The sequence below is a fragment of the Armigeres subalbatus genome, chromosome 3 (assembly GCF_024139115.2).
Source record: "Armigeres subalbatus isolate Guangzhou_Male chromosome 3, GZ_Asu_2, whole genome shotgun sequence".
In the NCBI taxonomy this organism is placed as follows: domain Eukaryota; kingdom Metazoa; phylum Arthropoda; class Insecta; order Diptera; family Culicidae; genus Armigeres; species Armigeres subalbatus.
The window spans coordinates 92396041-92412994 of record NC_085141.1 but is presented as its reverse complement, the minus strand read 5'-3'; the positions used below and the strand labels follow the sequence as shown (position 1 = coordinate 92412994).

Genomic DNA, 16954 nt, shown 5'->3' with positions numbered 1-16954 from the left:
CGACGATGGATCGGGTGATGTGCGTAGTTCGAGTTTCAGGGCATTCTCGAGTCCCTTCGAAACCCGTAGAGGGTTACGGCAAGGTGATGGTCTTTCGTGTCTGCTATTCAACATCGCTTTGGAGGAGTAATACGAAGGGCAGGGATTGACACGAGTGGTACGATTTTCACGAAGTCCGTCCAGTTATTTGGTTTCGCCGACGACATTGATATCATGGCACGTAACTTTGAGAGGATGGAGGAAGCCTACATCAGACTGAAAAGCGAAGCTAAACGGATTGGACTAGTCATCAACACGTCGAAGACGAAGTACATGATAGGAAGAGGCTCAAGAGAGGTCAATGTGAGCCACCCACCACGAGTTCCTATCGGTGGTGACGAAATCGAGGTGGTTGAAGAATTCGTGTACTTGGGCTCACTGGTGACCGCCGATAACGATACCAGCAGAGAAATTCGGAGACGCATAGTGGCTGGAAATCGTACGTACTTTGGACTCCGCAAGACGCTTCGATCGAATAGAGTTCGCCGCCGTACCAAACTGACTATCTACAAAACGCTTATAAGACCGGTAGTTCTCTACGGACACGAGACCTGGACGATGCTCGTGGAGGACCAACGCGCACTGGGAGTTTTCGAAAGGAAAGTGTTGCGTACCATCTATGGTGGGGTTGCAGATGGCGGACGGTACGTGGAGGAGGCGAATGAACCACGAGTTGCATCAGCTGTTGGGAGAACCATCCATCGTTCACACCGCGAAAATCGGAAGACTGCGGTGGGCCGGGCACGTAGCCAGAATGTCGGACAGTAATCCGGTGAAACTGGTTCTCGACAACGATCCGACGGGAACAAGAAGGCGAGGTGCACAGCGGGCAAGGTGGATCGATCAGGTGGAGGACGACTTGCGGACCCTCCGCAGACTGCGTGGTTGGCGAAGTGCAGCCATGAACCGAGCTGAATGGAGAAGTCTTTTATGTGCAGCACAGGCCACTCCGGTCTTAGTCTGATGATAAATAAAAAAACTTTTTAGCGTGTGTTTGATATGCTCACAAACACATTCTCTTGCTGTATTTCGAAGTGTGCTATTGTCAAAGAAAACGAACAGTCCTGATTTTATTTAGTGAAACATAGAGCAAAAATTGCATGAATTTGCTCTTTCTGATGATAATCAAGTTTTGATAAAGTGTGAAAGTGATTTACATCAAAAATGTGTCGTGCCATACACAATAAAGAGGAGAAACAGGCGATCCAAAAAAAACTAAGTAAAAAAAATTTGTATTCGTGTGCTGCTCTCTTTGGCAATGCAATAATGGCAAGGATTTCGCAGATACTGATTTGTTTCGGTGATTAATTCCTCAAAGATTGCTACTTTTGCACAAACAACTTATTCAAATGAAAGCCTAGACTTGAATTTGTGTAATTGGATCAAAATTATGTTCATAAATAGTGTATGTTTGCTGGAAAATTCAAATATTCTTGAGGGTGCCAACAACTGTCGCACCCTGCCAATGCCGTATTCTACCCTATTTGATTTTAAAAATTTTGGAACTTTGGAACACTTTTTCATTTTTCGTTCAATTTTATAGCAATAGAGGAATATTTTAGAGTGAATCTTTCACCACCATAACCTTTTATTATTTTAGACCAATTGTGGAAAAATACTCAAATAAAAATATATTAATCTGCGTTGCGGAGCATTGCGTTGTGACGGAGTATTTCGTAGATTGCATACTGGATAGCTGTCATGCATATTCTTTAACTTTTGTACCCCAACTGCTTATGGATTACTATTTGGGATTTAATAGTAACCCAATTGGAAGTCCAAAGTGATGAAGCATGAAAGCTACCATTGCCGGCCACGACCATCTTCTTCGTTACTAGGGAAAGGAAGGAAATGATTATATGACATAAGGGGAAGCCCATATGGCATGATGTCATTTGACATACTTTTGGGTACCTAGAGGCTATTTGGCATAACGACCATTTGGCATAATCCTTGAAAAAATGGGCCTGGGTCGTTTGGCATAAAGTCATTTGGCATAAAGGCCATTTGGCATAACGGACATTTGGCATAATTTAGAACTGCAAGAAAAGAGTGGGTCATTTGGCATAACGGACATTTGGCATAATTTTGAACTGTGAAAGCGAAAGGGATATTTCATGTAATGTTTAGCGTAGATAAAGTAGGTCGAGGCTGTTTTTTGATAAATTTAGACTGATGGTAGACATTTTCCGGAAGAATGAAATAACAAAACGGCAGAATTGCTTCCGAGGGAGGGATCACATCCATCATTGACTTATTCCCTACTTTAAAACTAGGGATTAGGAGTAGATGACTCCTTCTTTAAAAGTACGCATTTGCCCGGAATAATGCAAAAGAGTAAATCAAGACAAAATTTTCAAAATGACTTATCTGCTTTTGTAAACAAAGATTCAAACGACGATTTGACGAATCTGAAAGCCCTCCCACGCAAACCAACACCAACAATAGGGGAGCGGGCCATTTGTCATAAAGTCATATGGCATAACGCCATTTGGCATAAGGTCATTTGGCATAAAGGCCATTTGGTATAACGGACATTTGGCATAATTTTCTTTGCGTTCGGTGAATGGTGACTAAGTGATGCGGGAAACACCCCGGAATAGTAAATATAACACCCGTCGATAACAATATTAAAAAGACATTATCCTCTCGTGGAAAGAATGCTTTTGCAATGCAATGCAAAAGTAGGCGCATGCCCGGATTAGAGCAATGGTGGATGTGATCCTTTCTTTAGAAGTAGGCGTGTGGCCGGATTATGGCAATGGAGGATGTGATCCCTTCTTTAAAAGTAGGCGTGTGGGCGTATTATGGCAATGAAGGATGTGATCCCTTCTTTAAAAGTAGGTGCTTGCCCGGATTATGGCAATGGAGGATATGATCTCTTCTTTAAAAGTAGGCGCTTACCCGAATTAAGGTCATGGTGGTCCCTTCTTTAAAAGAAGGCTCTTGCATGGATTGTGGCAATGGCGGTTATGATCCCTTTTTTTAAAGTAGGCGCTTGCCCGGAGTATGACAATCAGAGGCGACTCGTCCATATGTTCTACCTGTTCATGGAACAGGTAACCATTTTTAGTTCAGAAGTAGGAAACTTAATGTCCTTACAATTAATTTCTTTGCAATTATTTATTAGGTCAAATAATTACTCAGTGAAATTTTTAAACAAAGTTTCACGTAATGTTTCCAATGATGGTTTAATATCTGACGAAACAAAATATTGCGTAGACAGATCAACTCAGACAAGATCAGCTAAATATGTGTTTCTCGGACGAATAACAGCACACCACATCACATAAAAAGCTTTTGCAGGTCGTACGATTCATAAAGAACCAACAGCAGCGCTGTCAGAAGTAAAATTTAAAGCCTGCGCCATGACGAAAGTTTTGAAATAATTTCCTCCTTGGTATGCTCACTCGTTCTCTGCGCGCGTAGAACCAGCGTGAGCGTTGCCAGCTTTCTTCGTTTCCTCACATCATCCTCTTTCGCATGTAATGCAGGCACGTTTAGATGAATGTTGAGCGTGCTATGTGCGCAGGAGTCCAACCCGTTCGACGCGCTGCGAGAACAATCAACGACGCGACGTATCTTCGGTTAGACTCGGTCGGAGTGTCGGGCTGTGCTTTGCCGAAAGGCCCCAGACAACCAGAATGCATGCATAATTGAATTGTTTTTCTGTTATGCGATGCCTTTGCGCACAAATTTCATCGCATAATAGTCGCGAAAACGCTTTTTACGTTCAAAAGTGGAGGCGATATATATGTATTTCTTATCCGACGTTGCACGGTAGTGTATGCGATGTGCACGATTTTTAGGCGAGTTTGTTCGTTATACATTGCGATGTAGTTTGTGATAACAAACTATGTTTGACAGATAATCCGATTTCATTTGGGTTTGTTTGCAGGAATATGCGATGTCAACAAATGAAGCTTGAATAAACTCGTAAAATAGCCTACTGTGCGAGAAAATATATAAATGAACTGATGAAATTCCCACCACAATGCGATTTTGATGAAATATGGATCGGTAAACGATATAAATCGTGCATTCTTATGCGATGTGTGGTTGTCTGGGGCGCACCGCGACCGCACACGCTTTCGTTCATACTTTGATGATTGGGAACGGTTTGTTTTTTTTTTCCTGATGATTATGCATCATAAACAATTCAGCACCAAGAACAATATTAAATTAATGTTTGAGTTTTTAAAAAGAGACATCAAAATTTGATTATTATAAAATATTATAAAATGAAATTAATTTAATAATGTTTTTTTTTTCAAACAATCAAAATCAATCAACATAGAAAAAAAGGCATAGTTTTCACTAAATTTGAAAAACTAAATAACTCTAAAACATTTCAGTGGACTCAATCTGGGGTCGCATCAAATGATGATACTAATAATGGTTAATTACATTTCCTTCATAACAACAAAATATGTGAGAGTTTTTAAATGCTAGGGGCGATGGGTCCTGCGCACCCGAATGGTGGAAAGAGCCGATTTGAAAGATCTCTATTCTGAGCAATATCCAGTTATCGTCAACTGTTACCAAGTTAGATTTCGGACGACTTGGGAGAGTTTTAAATTTTAAGTGCATCTTAATTTGAAACATTTTTAGAACAAAAGAGATTAATATAGATGATGAATTAATTTAGAAGATGCACCTATGAGAGGTCGTAGAGTTCTCTGCATCTTTCTTAAGCAGGTGTCCAACAAACCATCCTTCCCCTTCCTCTGCATTCGCAAGGACGTGGCCAGGACAGATCTCGACTATTGGAGAGTGCATTGCTTATATCTAAGAGATATTGATTAGTCCCAAATCAATATCTGTGGTAACGGATGAAAGTAATGCTACTCTCATACAATAGTCTTGGCTTGTACCACCTACGAATTTGTGCGAAATGCTCAATGCTAATGCTAATGCTAAAAGAGATTAATTTAGTAGTGAGATTAAGAAGCTGTTTTATAAATCCTTTCTGTTTAAATTGTTTTTTTTTTATAATGTTTGGTTACGTTGTACAAGAAAAGGTTATAATATTAGATCAAATACGCAACTTTCATTCGAAACCTCAGCTTGATGTATATTTTTTTAGCAGGCCGGTAGAACAGGTGTACCAAAAGTTCACGAGACGCCCCTGATGACAATGGTGGATGCAATTCCTTCTTTGAAAGAAGGCGCTTGTCCGGATTGAAACAATGGTGGATGTGATCCCTTTTTATAAAGTAGGCACTTGCACGGTTTAAGGCAATGGTGGATGTGATCCTTTCTTTAAAAGTAAACGCTTGCATGGATTATGGCAATGGAGGATGTGATCCCTTTTTTTAAAGTAGGCCCTTGCCTGGATTATGACAATGGTGGATGTGATCCCTTTTATAAAAGTAAGCGTTTGCCCGGATTGAGGCAAAGATGGATGTGATACCTTTTTTTTTTAAATAAGCGCTTGCACGGAATATGGCAATGTAGGGTTTGATTCGTTTTTTGGAAGTAGGCGCTTGCCCGGATTGAATCAATGGTAGATGTAATCTCTTCTTTAAAAGTAGGTGTGTGACCCGAATTGTAGCAATGGTAGATGTGATCGCTTCTTTAAAAGTAGGCCCTGCCCGAATTATGGCAAATGATGGATGTGACTCCTTCTTTATGCCTTTTACTTTACTTCATGCCAAATGACCCAGACCCCACCAATAGGTAGGTGAAGGTTTCCGCTGCCTGCTGATGGTGTTAATTTGCGTGGAAAAGCTATCAGATTCGTTTGCATATTTGCTTACAAAAGCAAATAAGTAGTTTTAAAAATTTTGTCTTGAAATTACTCATTTTTTAAATGCACGCATTTGCCCGGGACGAAGCAAAAGAGTAGATGACTCCTTCTTTCAAAGTACGCATTTGCCCGGAAAAGAGTCAAAAGAGTAAATGACTCATTTTTCAAAAGTACGCATTTGTCCTGGATAATGCAAAAGAGTAGATGACTTCTTCTTTAAAAGTATGCATTTGCCCGGGATGAAGCAAAAAAGTGAATGACTCCTTCTTTCAAGTACACATTTGCTCGGAATAAGGCAAAAGAGTAGATGACTCCTTTAAAAGTACGCAATTGCCTGGAATTAGGCAAAAAAGTAGTTGATCCCTTTTTTTAAAGTACGCATTTTCCCGGAAAAACTTAGGAGTAAATGACCCCTTCTTACCTTTTATGGAGAGAATACAAGATGACCCCTTTTTCTAAAGAACTATGATTTCTTGTCTACGCATACAATCGGAATAAGATAAATGAGCGTAAGATTCCATCTTTAAAAGCACTCGATTTCTCCTTATAACGAGAAAGCATGCATGCATTTGGTTGGAAGAATTCTAATGAGAAGATTATTCCTTCATTCAAAGCACGCATTTGAAAACAAAATTGAAAACATCGCATTTTTCAGGAATAAGGCAAATTAGCACATTATTTCTTCATTCAAACCCATTTAAATTAAAATTTACCCGGAATTAGGCGAAAAAGTAAATCACTCCTTAAAACACGCATATGCCCAGAATAAGGCAATAATACAGATGTAAATTGAGCTTCTTTCTAGTTTTTATATTTTTTTAAATTTTTATGCCAAATGGCCAAATGGCCTTAAAATCATTGATTTTTTTTATTATGCCAAACGGTCGTTATGCCAAATGGCCCCTGGCTATTAGAATCTTGATATGCCAAATGGCATTATGCCATTTGGGGTAGCCCCAATGACATATAATTAACGAGAGGCCAGCGAATCACCGACGCCCTCATAGATGTCAAGGAATTAGGTGGTTGGGAGGGAAAATAGTTGAGGAACATCATCATCACTAAATAGTAAGTTTGAACAAACGTTGGGTTGGGAGTAACCATGCTAAGAAGTTTATGTCACCCCGTTCTCCTAGATGTTGTATCTTCTGGGATGGGACAAGGTATTAGACTTGCTCTTGCTAATTAAGTAACTATTTCGTTTTTTGTCCTACTTGAATGTAATTGTAGAAATAAATTACTATAATATATTGAACTACTCTAAACATTGTTCACTGACAATAAAACAGAACAGAAAACACATACAAACAGATGCAACAGATCATGAATTTCAACCGAGCACGCATTGAACTAACGTTTTCAATGCTGTCAGTATCACATCCAGAGTTGTTCGCATCGCTTATTTGGAGTTCAACATTTTCACTATCGAGAATACTGTTTTTCGTGAAACATGCACACCGGTGTGTAGCTGCAGGATTGATTGAATGTTTCAATCACGTTTACCGGTTGTTACTTCTGTTTGTCTGGGCTATCGAGCAGGACACGGTCAATAAGCACATTGAAGTAGTGACTCAGACGATTTCCCTCGTTGCAACGCAAGAAGCCGAATAACATCAAGAGATAAGATAAGTAAAACGAAAATGACGACATCTTGTTGTGAAAAGAACGGGAATACGACATCCAGATATTGAAACAGCATTGACAAAAGTGAGATTAATCTACTCTCATGTCACATTGAAATAAAAAAAAAAATTATTAAATTAATCAATCACATTAAAAATCAACAAAGTGAGAGATGTATGAAAAATAGTGTTTTAGTAAGTAAATGACCAGATTTTTTTTTATTCTATTGGTGTGATAAAGAGAAAGTGGAATGTTTCTGTGATCAGTAGCGATAAAAATAGAGAGTGAAAGATAGAACGTGTGAGAAAAAGGAAAATAGACAGAGAAGAAATAGAGAGAAATGTAACTACTTACTAATTGTATTGCTATCATGAGTACTGTCTTCAGCGAGAATCGCCGGCCGCACAGATCGAACAGATCTTCGAGCGAAGGGCCGAGTAATTCCATAACTAGTGCATTGTATTTGCCACAGGGACCGAAGTAGTACACCTCCGGTATACCTTCTGCTGGGTTGGCATGGTTTTTTTTTGGCAAGTGGAGATAGCCAACGACCACGGAACGGGCGTGTGATTACGAACGGGAATGAAACAGAGGGTACAAATTATATGAAAAAGTGTCACTTCGGGAAACGAGTTCTCACGCGGCGAAAAGTTTTGAATTTTTTGCTTTGCTTTGCAGTATTGAAAATGCATCACGATTGCATAGTTACGGGGGAGCGCTATCAGAAGAAAAATTAATTGCTACTCCATTCGAAGGAAGGCGAGATATAGTCTGGTGTAATAGATGGCTTGCGGAAACGGAAGCAATTACTCAAGTGATGCCACCTGCTATGTGTCTATGGTGGAAAGTCCGAAGAAAATAATTATCAAGAGAAAAACGAGGAAGAAAAAGATAGGTTGCAATTCTTTCTCCATAGGTTGGCTAAGGGGAAAAGCAGGGCGCGTGTGGCGGCATGGAACGTAATAATAGCCAGCTGTACTCTTCAAGGATAATTTATCTGGGTTTCATTCTGCCCGGATGAATGCGGCTTTTTCTCTGAGAAGTAGGAAAATGATAACAATTTAATGTATGTTAACAATGTATGTAACTATTTTTTTTAAATATTTTAATCACATTTCATTCTGAGTGACTTGGTATTATTCTTGTTGGCAATGACTATTAAGTACGGGTCGGCTTAGGAACTAATATGTTAGATTCGTCAAGAAACTAAACTGTTTCTGAATTCATCGATTTGATTCTCTCTGCTAAAGATGAAAGTTTAGTCAAGCGAAAGATGTGTGTGTATTGGTGTGGTAAAAAGATTGGGGAAATAAAACGGGTTAGAAACTGAAAACGAAAGATCTAAAAACGAAACATGAGAAAACCAAGGAAAGATGCGTCTGGTTATCTACACTGGATGAGTTCTGGCATTTTTTTTTTCAATTGGGTTCAACCGTTGGAAATAGCGTTTAATAACAAAGGAATACGAGTGGGGTTACTACTTCAATGATTGACAGTTGCTCAATGGTGGTGCTTTTGACAATTTTTTGACAAAAAGATGACGCTGATGTTGTGAAGCTGTCACTAGCGTCATCTCTTACCGAGATTTCCAGATTGGTTATCACACAATCAATGCAATACTTGTATAAGCATATCATTATTTAAATGGGGGAGGCGAAAGAAGGTATATTCTTTTGGTCAGTTTATCACGTCTAGCAGCTTCGTCGGACATCCTATAAGGGTATGGACCATACACTAGCTCACAAAATGAAAGTTAACAAGAGCCATCTACATTTGAAAAATTAATGATTTTTGAAACTAAAGAACACTACTGCAAAATTGTCGTATGATAAAAATCTTCTTTTATTTAAATTAACGGAACCATAAAAGAACCATAATTGCTACTTAAAAAAGCTAAAAAATGCCACAATTAGTTATTCCGAATTTGTTTGATTTTATAATTGTGGGTCAAAAGAGATCATCGAGGAAACGATTACATTGTAGGCTGCATTTGCTAAATCGATTTATTAAGCTTCAACAAGAAAATCCATCAACGAAAAAAGAAGCGATAAACAACAGGTAAGCCATTGACTGTCCTACCAATGGTTGCCGGTTCATATTTTTTGCGAATAAAACGTTTTCTACTATTAAAACGGAACAACTCACACACACACGACACACAAATTATAAATTTACGTAACGAAAATGTTGCTTCTTTCTGTTTTGTTCAAGAAGTTTATTCTAAAACGATTTGAAATGTAATGGAAGTATTTACAAACAATGAGCAGATGAAATGGCAATGAATGAAACGATAAACCAGTAACAGCTACGTACAACCAATAGCACAGAAATGAATAGGAGAATAGGTGAACTGAAAGTAAAACAGAAAGTAAATGGCATGGAACTAAGGAACAGAACAACACAAAGCGGGAACTTAGTGGAAACGAGGAAAACGGATGTATAAGGTTGCAAAGTAGCAAATAGAACATGAAAATTAAGACACGGTAACAGAGTTGGTTAAGATTAACCGAAAAATCAAATAATGAACTATAACAAGATAATATAGATATATATTGAGGAGGGTGTTTGCCGACCCGTCACTTACTAGTTGCTTAGCTATCATCAGTACAGTCTTGAGTGAGAATTTCCTTCCACATAACGTAAAAAGGTCTTCTAACGATGGTCCCAACAGTTCTAGTACCATTGCATTGTAACGGCCACCACACGTACCTAGGTGATACACACGCGGGATCCCCTCGGGAGGGGACTGTGTATCTGTGAAGAAGAAGAAGAGTAAAGTTGGGGGGAAACAGAGAAACAGAAGACAAACGTTTCGAGGCCGGGACATTAGTCCAGAGCAACACGAACGGTTCGGAAGTAACAGAGAGGATTTGATTTTTTTTTGTGAAAGGAACGGGTTCTGGAAACTGTCAGTTGGAACAAAGCGAAATTTTCAAAACTTTACGCAACATTGTTGTGCACAATTGGCGGAACTTAAATCGTATAGTTTAAGAACCAAACTAAACATTGACAACAGTGAGAGGGCAATAATTAAGAATTGAAAAAAAAAGTGTTCACACACGAATGGACTTACCATGTGATCCTAATAATTTGTAAAACCTATACTCTAAGTGCAGTTGCGGTGCTTTTGATTTCATTGGCTCCATTTTTATTGCTACATGTTCATTGTTGTAGAGGTTCTTCCCTGGAAAGATAAGATGAGAAAACGAGATGTTAAGTTATGTAGTTGCAATGCAAAGCATATAATCTTGACCGGGGACGACAGTTCGGTGTTTTAAAAAAGCACTAACACTAAGTTTAACAGAAACTACGTTTATTCACTAATTAAAACGCGAACAGAAGTAATCACGGTCGTCGATAAAGAAAAACTGAACAAGCATGCCGGGGTTGATGGCAGTATTTATTATATTGATATGCTGATGCGGCACATTGATGCACCTCGTCGATGATTGGCTGATGGGTCGATCGTCCGATATGCAGAAATGATGACTGCTGTCCTTTATTGCTGATCTGGCTCTAACAGGAGGTCAGTCATAGCGTAATTCACCGGGGGGGGGAAAAAGTGGCGTCCTCGGCGCTTTGCGTGGTTTCCTCAGAATTTGTTGATTTCTTGGGGTTGATTTTCCTCGATGTCCTTTTATGGATGGTTCTTAAATGAAGGAAGATTAGGTATAACGTGAAGGTTAATAGGATAAACGTCATGGAGGTTCCTCCTAGTAGGCTCCATCTCCAGATGTGGTCGGTTTGGTGCTGAAGAAGTACTTGATCCAATTTGTTCCTATTCAGAAGTGTAACTTTTTCTATCTTTGCAACGTCATGTTGTTTAAATGTTTCGCTGGTAATCCTTATATTGTGAAGCGCTCCTTGGATGGTTTCGCTTTCGCTAATTTGTTCCTTTGATGTAAAGTTGTGACCTTTAAACGAAATAGTGCAGTTGGAAAACGATATTACAAAGTTTCCTGTTAGGTGTCTGTTGATTGGTCCACAGTCAGATTGTAGTTCATCACTTTTCGCATTTGTAATGAGTAGTTTGTTGGGGTTTATTAGCTTAAATGTGTTCTTTTCATTGATTTCCATGATGCATTGTGATTCTGTTCCCATAATCAATGGGTAAATGCATGAATCTTCAAACTCTTTGATGTAGCTGTGCAGCTGAACGTAGTCTTCGGGTTTAGATGTTGTAAAGAGTTGTTTCAATTGCTTGATTAAAAATTGAGGGTAGGTTTTGATAACAGTGTTGTTTTGGCTCAATGGGAAGATTCGAATAATTGTGGATTCCTCTTTCTCTAACTCTGGAACATGTAGAATGTAGAGTAAGGTGTTTTCGCTAGTCGCCATTTTGGTGTAACAAAGTTTAATGCTTCTTCTGGTATGTCTAACTGGACTCCTTGATTGGTTAAGATGTTTTTGATAAGAAAAATTTCCTTGCTGGATAACATCTTGCTATTTGCGACGTGCATCTTAGAAAAAGTATAGCTTCTTGAATACTTATCAGGATTTTGTTGAGTGTGTCTATTTTCAGGATGGTGGTGACAATGTCGAGCTCATCGAGGATTATTTTGTTGATTTGTTGTTTTTCAATAATTTGGTTGATAGTGGTCGTTAATTCTGAGATTCTTTTGCCGATTTGATGGTTAACTTTGACTTGATGGTTATTCTCGTTGGTTAGTTGGTGAAGACTTTGTCGATGATTCTAAGATCTTGGGCGTCAGGACTGCCCGCTATCCATTTCCAGGTGGTGCCTATGATGTCCCACCGTTTAGTTCGTTTGTGCGATGACGGTTTAATTTGTAAGAAGTTGGAATATAAATCTCGTATTTTGTATTTGCTAATTTCGATAAGAGCATTGTTATTCATTCGTTTATGGTATACTAAATTAGTAAGCTGGTTAATAGTGAACTCTATCTCTGTTAGATTAATCGGATGTAGTATGCGAATATTTCCAGTTTGAATACGACAAGGGGTCCTTTTCTGCATCAGTAGTAGATCTTTATGAAGGTTCCTAATGGTTAGTTCATGGCATGAGATTTCCAAAAGTAGAAAGATGGTTCCAAAATAACGGAAAAGCATCTGTAATCAGAATTTAAAAAGGTATAGTTCATTACAATTTTTTCAATCTTTTGATTTTGTTTTGTGACGCTTAATGTTTCGATTGTTCTTGAATGTCTTCTCTCTTACTTCATTCGCGTTCGTTTTAGTTGCCCTGGCTTGTGTTTTTGTGCGTATATTAGGGATGACAAAAACTTCTTTCCCTTCTTCTATAACGGGGATCTTCTTTCTTTGAATTTTGTGTAAGAGTTTGTTTTGCGCTTTTCCATATTAAGCCTAGCTTTGAGAAAAAGTTCTTGAGCATCTCTAACTATTACTTCCGGATCTACAATATTATTTTGGTTGAATATAATTTCATTCGGTGTATACTGTGTGGAAGAGTGTACAGAGTCGTTGTATAATGCAACTGATAATTGAATGATTGATTTTGTGCCCATTGTTCTAAATTTGTGTTTATTTGTATTAAATATTTCTATAATTGTAGAATGTGTGCGTTCAATTTGACCATTAGATTCAGAGGAAGCGGCATATCGGATTTGTGTTCCTAATTGAGCGAGAAAGTCTCTTAATTGGATTGATTGGAATGTGGTTTCATGATCAGTAACAATTTCCTTAGGGATTCCTTGAGTAGTGAAGTACTTTGCTAGCGCTTTTTGCACGTGTACTAAATTTTAGATTTCAGAAAAATCATTTGAAGGTGTTTGGAAAATGAGTCGATAAGTGATAGAAAACTGCATTTGTCAATTATGAATATATCCATATGAACTCTTTCCTTCGGTTTGTCAGTAATTGGCCTAGGCGATATTTTAATATTAAACGGTTTTCTTTCATATTTATGGGTGTTACAAATTTCGCAAGAATTTACATATTTTCTGATTTTCGCGTAAATATTTGGGAAAAAGTATGTTCTTCTGATTTTGCTTCCGTTTCTGCGATGCCGCGGTGCGCTCTATTGTGTTCGTTTATTATAATCTGATTCTGTCTATTCTCATTTTGAACGTCCTCAACCATGACTGTTGTAAACACAAAGTGACCATTTTGACTGAAATTTTCTTTGAATGATTCTTGAATTATTTGTATAAGGTTTTCCGGCGCCATAAGGGCTGTCTGTTTACCGTTATGGAAAGTTTTCAGGAAGTGTGTAACTTCTGCTTTTGTAAAATTCTTTTGGGAAATTATGGTTCTGTGGAAATTTTGGAAGAGAGATTCTTGAATAATAGTGTCGAGACGAGAGGTTTTGATTATTAGTTGATTTCGGTAATAGTTCAAGGGTCTATCGGAAAAGTGGATAAAATAATCAGCCGAGTCTTCAGCGGAGTGAATTGTTTGGGAGTCAAATGATTGGGGTGGATTGCTAGCAGTGGATTCTGCTTCATCTTCCTCATCTTCGGAACCTGAAAAATAGGGATTCATATTATTATCCGCTTCGTTTATGTTTGTTTCAATCGGCATCCTGCTTAGTGCGTCCGCCACGACATTTGATTTGCCTTCTCTGTATTTGACGTCATAATCATAGTTTTCTAGGTCTAGACGCCAGCGAAGAATCTTATCATTCTTATCGGAAGTTTTAATAAATGTTAACGGTTTATGATCTGTAATGAGTGTAAATTTTTGCCCATGAAGGTATGGTTTGAATTTATTGACTGCCCACACTATTGCTAAAGCTTCTTTTTCGTTAGTTGCATATCGAGATTCCGTTTCAGACAAAGTACGAGAGGCAAATGCAATTGGCCTTTCGATACCTTCTTGAATTTGTGACAAAACGGCCCCTAAGGCATAGCCAGATGCATCCGTTGTTAAAATAAAAGGTAACTCAAATTGTGGGTATGCTAGTATTTGGTCTGTAGAAATGATCTTCTTAAGAGTGTTGAATGCATTTATGTATGTAATATCTTTGACATCTACTGTTGAATCTTTTTTTAGATACTTAGATATTGGTCGAGTAATTTTAGAAAAATCTTGGATGAAGCGTCTGTAATATCCAACCAACCCTAGAAATTGTTTTATTTCTTTTGATTTTTCGGCATCGGCCATTGGATAATCTTTTCAATCTTATCGGGGTTAGGTTTTACCCCTTCGCTAGTGACAATGTGACCCAAAAATTCAGTTTCTCTTTTTAAGAACTCGCACTTGTCGAGTTGTATTTTCAAATTAAATTCGGATAAGCGTTTCAAAACTAGATTGAGGTTTTCTAAGTGATTTTCCAAATTGTATCCGACAATGATTATATCATCTAAATACACGTAACATTTTCTCCCCACATAGTCTCCCAGAATATCGTTCATTGTTCTTTGAAATGTCGCAGGGGCATTTTTTAAACCGAAGGGCATTCTGGTGAATTCAAAATGTCCTTTGTCTGTTGAAAAGGCTGTTTTTTCAACATGCTTCGGGTCCATAGCTATCTGGTGAAATCCAGATTTCAGATCTATGGTCGTAAAATAGACTGATTTTCCTAGAGTCAAGGATTTCCTCGATTTGGGGCATAGGATACCGGTCGTCCACAGTTTGTTCGTTAAGCTTCCTATAATCGATTACTACTCGGACCTTCCTTTTGCCTGATGCGTCTAATTTTTTTGGAACTACCCATATCGGTGAGGAATATGGGCTTTTCGATGGTCTAATGATACCATTGCCAAGCATCTCTTGGATTTGTTCCTCTATGTCTTCTTTGAAGTGGTGGGGTAACGATAATTTTTAGTATAAATGGGCGAGTCGTTCGTTGTTAAAATTTTATGCTTTGTTGCTGAAGTACAGGTTAATTTTTCCCCGTTTTTCTGAATTACTTCTTGATTTTTACAAAGCAGACGGATCAATTCAGATTTTTCCAATTTTGATAAGTGATTCGTTCTGATTAAAGACTCTAAATCGTACTCAGGTGTTTTCTGTGGATTTTTCATAGGGTATGGAGAAATTGTTTCAAAGTTGTTCACCGTTAGGGAGATTGTTGGCAAATTTGAGAACTCTTTTAAGTTAGAAAGAATATTGATAGTGGATTTGTTATTTGTGGCGCTGTACAATCCAGGTTGAATATAGGTGTGTTTTCCTAATTTTTGGAGAGAGGACAAGCCAATCACCATTATTTGATGTTTTGATTGTAACAGTATGACTCTGAAAGTTTTTCAATGGGTAAAATTTTGAAAATGAAAACTGTTTGTTGTTAAGCGTGATTGTTCCATTAACGTAATCTATTTGTGTTTTAGTTTTCCTAAAGACTCGAACCTAATATGCAATCAAAATAATTATGAAAGTTGAGCACATAAAATGTAAGAGGTTTACACAATCCATTAAAAAGTCGATTTTACCTTTTTCGCAAACCTGTTGAGTACCTTGAACGTTTTTATGGGTGTATCTGAAATTTTGAGGGTTTCATCTAAGATTCCGGAGAGATAATATTCTTGTTCGCGCCAGTGTCGATCAACATTTTGATTCGTTGTTTCGTTTTCGGGTGCCATAATTTCAAGTATGGTAGGAAATTCAGGTTGTTATGTTGTGTCTTGCAATTATTTGAAAATTTAGATCGAGTTCTTCAGATGATTCTTCTTGTTCTTGTTCGTCAGCCGACTCTTCTTCAATTGGTTCTGTTTCATGATTGTTAATCACACGCCTATTTAATGTTAATTTTGACTTAACCGAATTTGTTTCCATTGGTTCATCCTGTTGGTTTGGTTTTTGGAAGGTGTATGATGTTTCCTTTTTTGTTGTTCTGATTTTGGTTTGTGTTTCCGTGAGTTGAAAATTTTTGTTCAAAATTTCTGTTTCTAATTTTCTTTTCATTTCTGTCCTTATTTAGGTTTTCTGCTGATATTTCCTTAGATCTGAATTTACAGAGAAACGCATATGCGTCCTCCATGTCTTTTGGTCTCGCCGCTTGTGCGTAACCAAAGTACGGTTCTGATAGTCCTGAAATGAACGCTGCTAATCCATCTTCTTCTATAAAGTCATTTATGGTATCCCAATGTTCCCTATATTTTTGTTTTTGTTTTGCCAAAGTTTTAATGTTTTGAACAATTTCTTTCGATTTTTGGTAATATCGAAAAATTGTCATACCTTCTGTCATCTTACAGTGCCATAATTGGCTTTTATAAGTAGACAGTTCTTGGCGGTCGCCAAGGGCGTTGGTGAGGATTTCCTTGATATCCTCAAAACTGTCAGGGTTTCCTGCCAAGCAGAGGATATCCTTAGCCTTTCCGATAATTTTGTTTGACACCGCTGTCACATACATCTTGAATTGAATGGTAGAAACATGTGGCTGAAGGGCGTTTAAGATTTCCTCAGCGGTAGATAACCAAGAACTTAATTGTTTTCTATTTCCATCGAACGTTGGGATCATTTTGATTGGATCCGGGATTTTAAAAATGTGATCAACGTTAAAGTGTTGTTGCTGTTGAATCGTTGGGAGAGTTTGGCTACCTGAATTACTAGCAGTTTGAGAATTTAGCTGAGTTTGCATCTGAGTGAAGAATGTATCGTGTTCGTTTTGTTTAGTGGCTAGAC

At 38.0% G+C, this 16954-nt stretch overlaps 1 protein-coding gene across 18 annotated transcripts in view; it reads right to left on the bottom strand.

Moving 5' to 3' along the window:
* The window catches only part of LOC134227061 (casein kinase I), a 263425-nt gene that overhangs the window by 73484 nt on the left and 172987 nt on the right, over positions 1 to 16954 (bottom strand). For 9 of the 18 annotated variants that reach the window (XM_062708272.1, XM_062708276.1, XM_062708277.1 and 6 more), the window contains exons 4-5: positions 10485 to 10595; positions 9996 to 10165 (exon numbers count right to left, since the gene is read on the bottom strand). In XM_062708272.1, coding sequence (XP_062564256.1) covers positions 9996 to 10165; positions 10485 to 10595 — 281 coding nt within the window. Of the gene's footprint in view, positions 1 to 7765; positions 7918 to 9995; positions 10166 to 10484; positions 10596 to 16954 lie in introns of all 18 variants that reach the window. The other 9 variants (XM_062708274.1, XM_062708279.1, XM_062708280.1 and 6 more) reach the window with 2 other exon arrangements.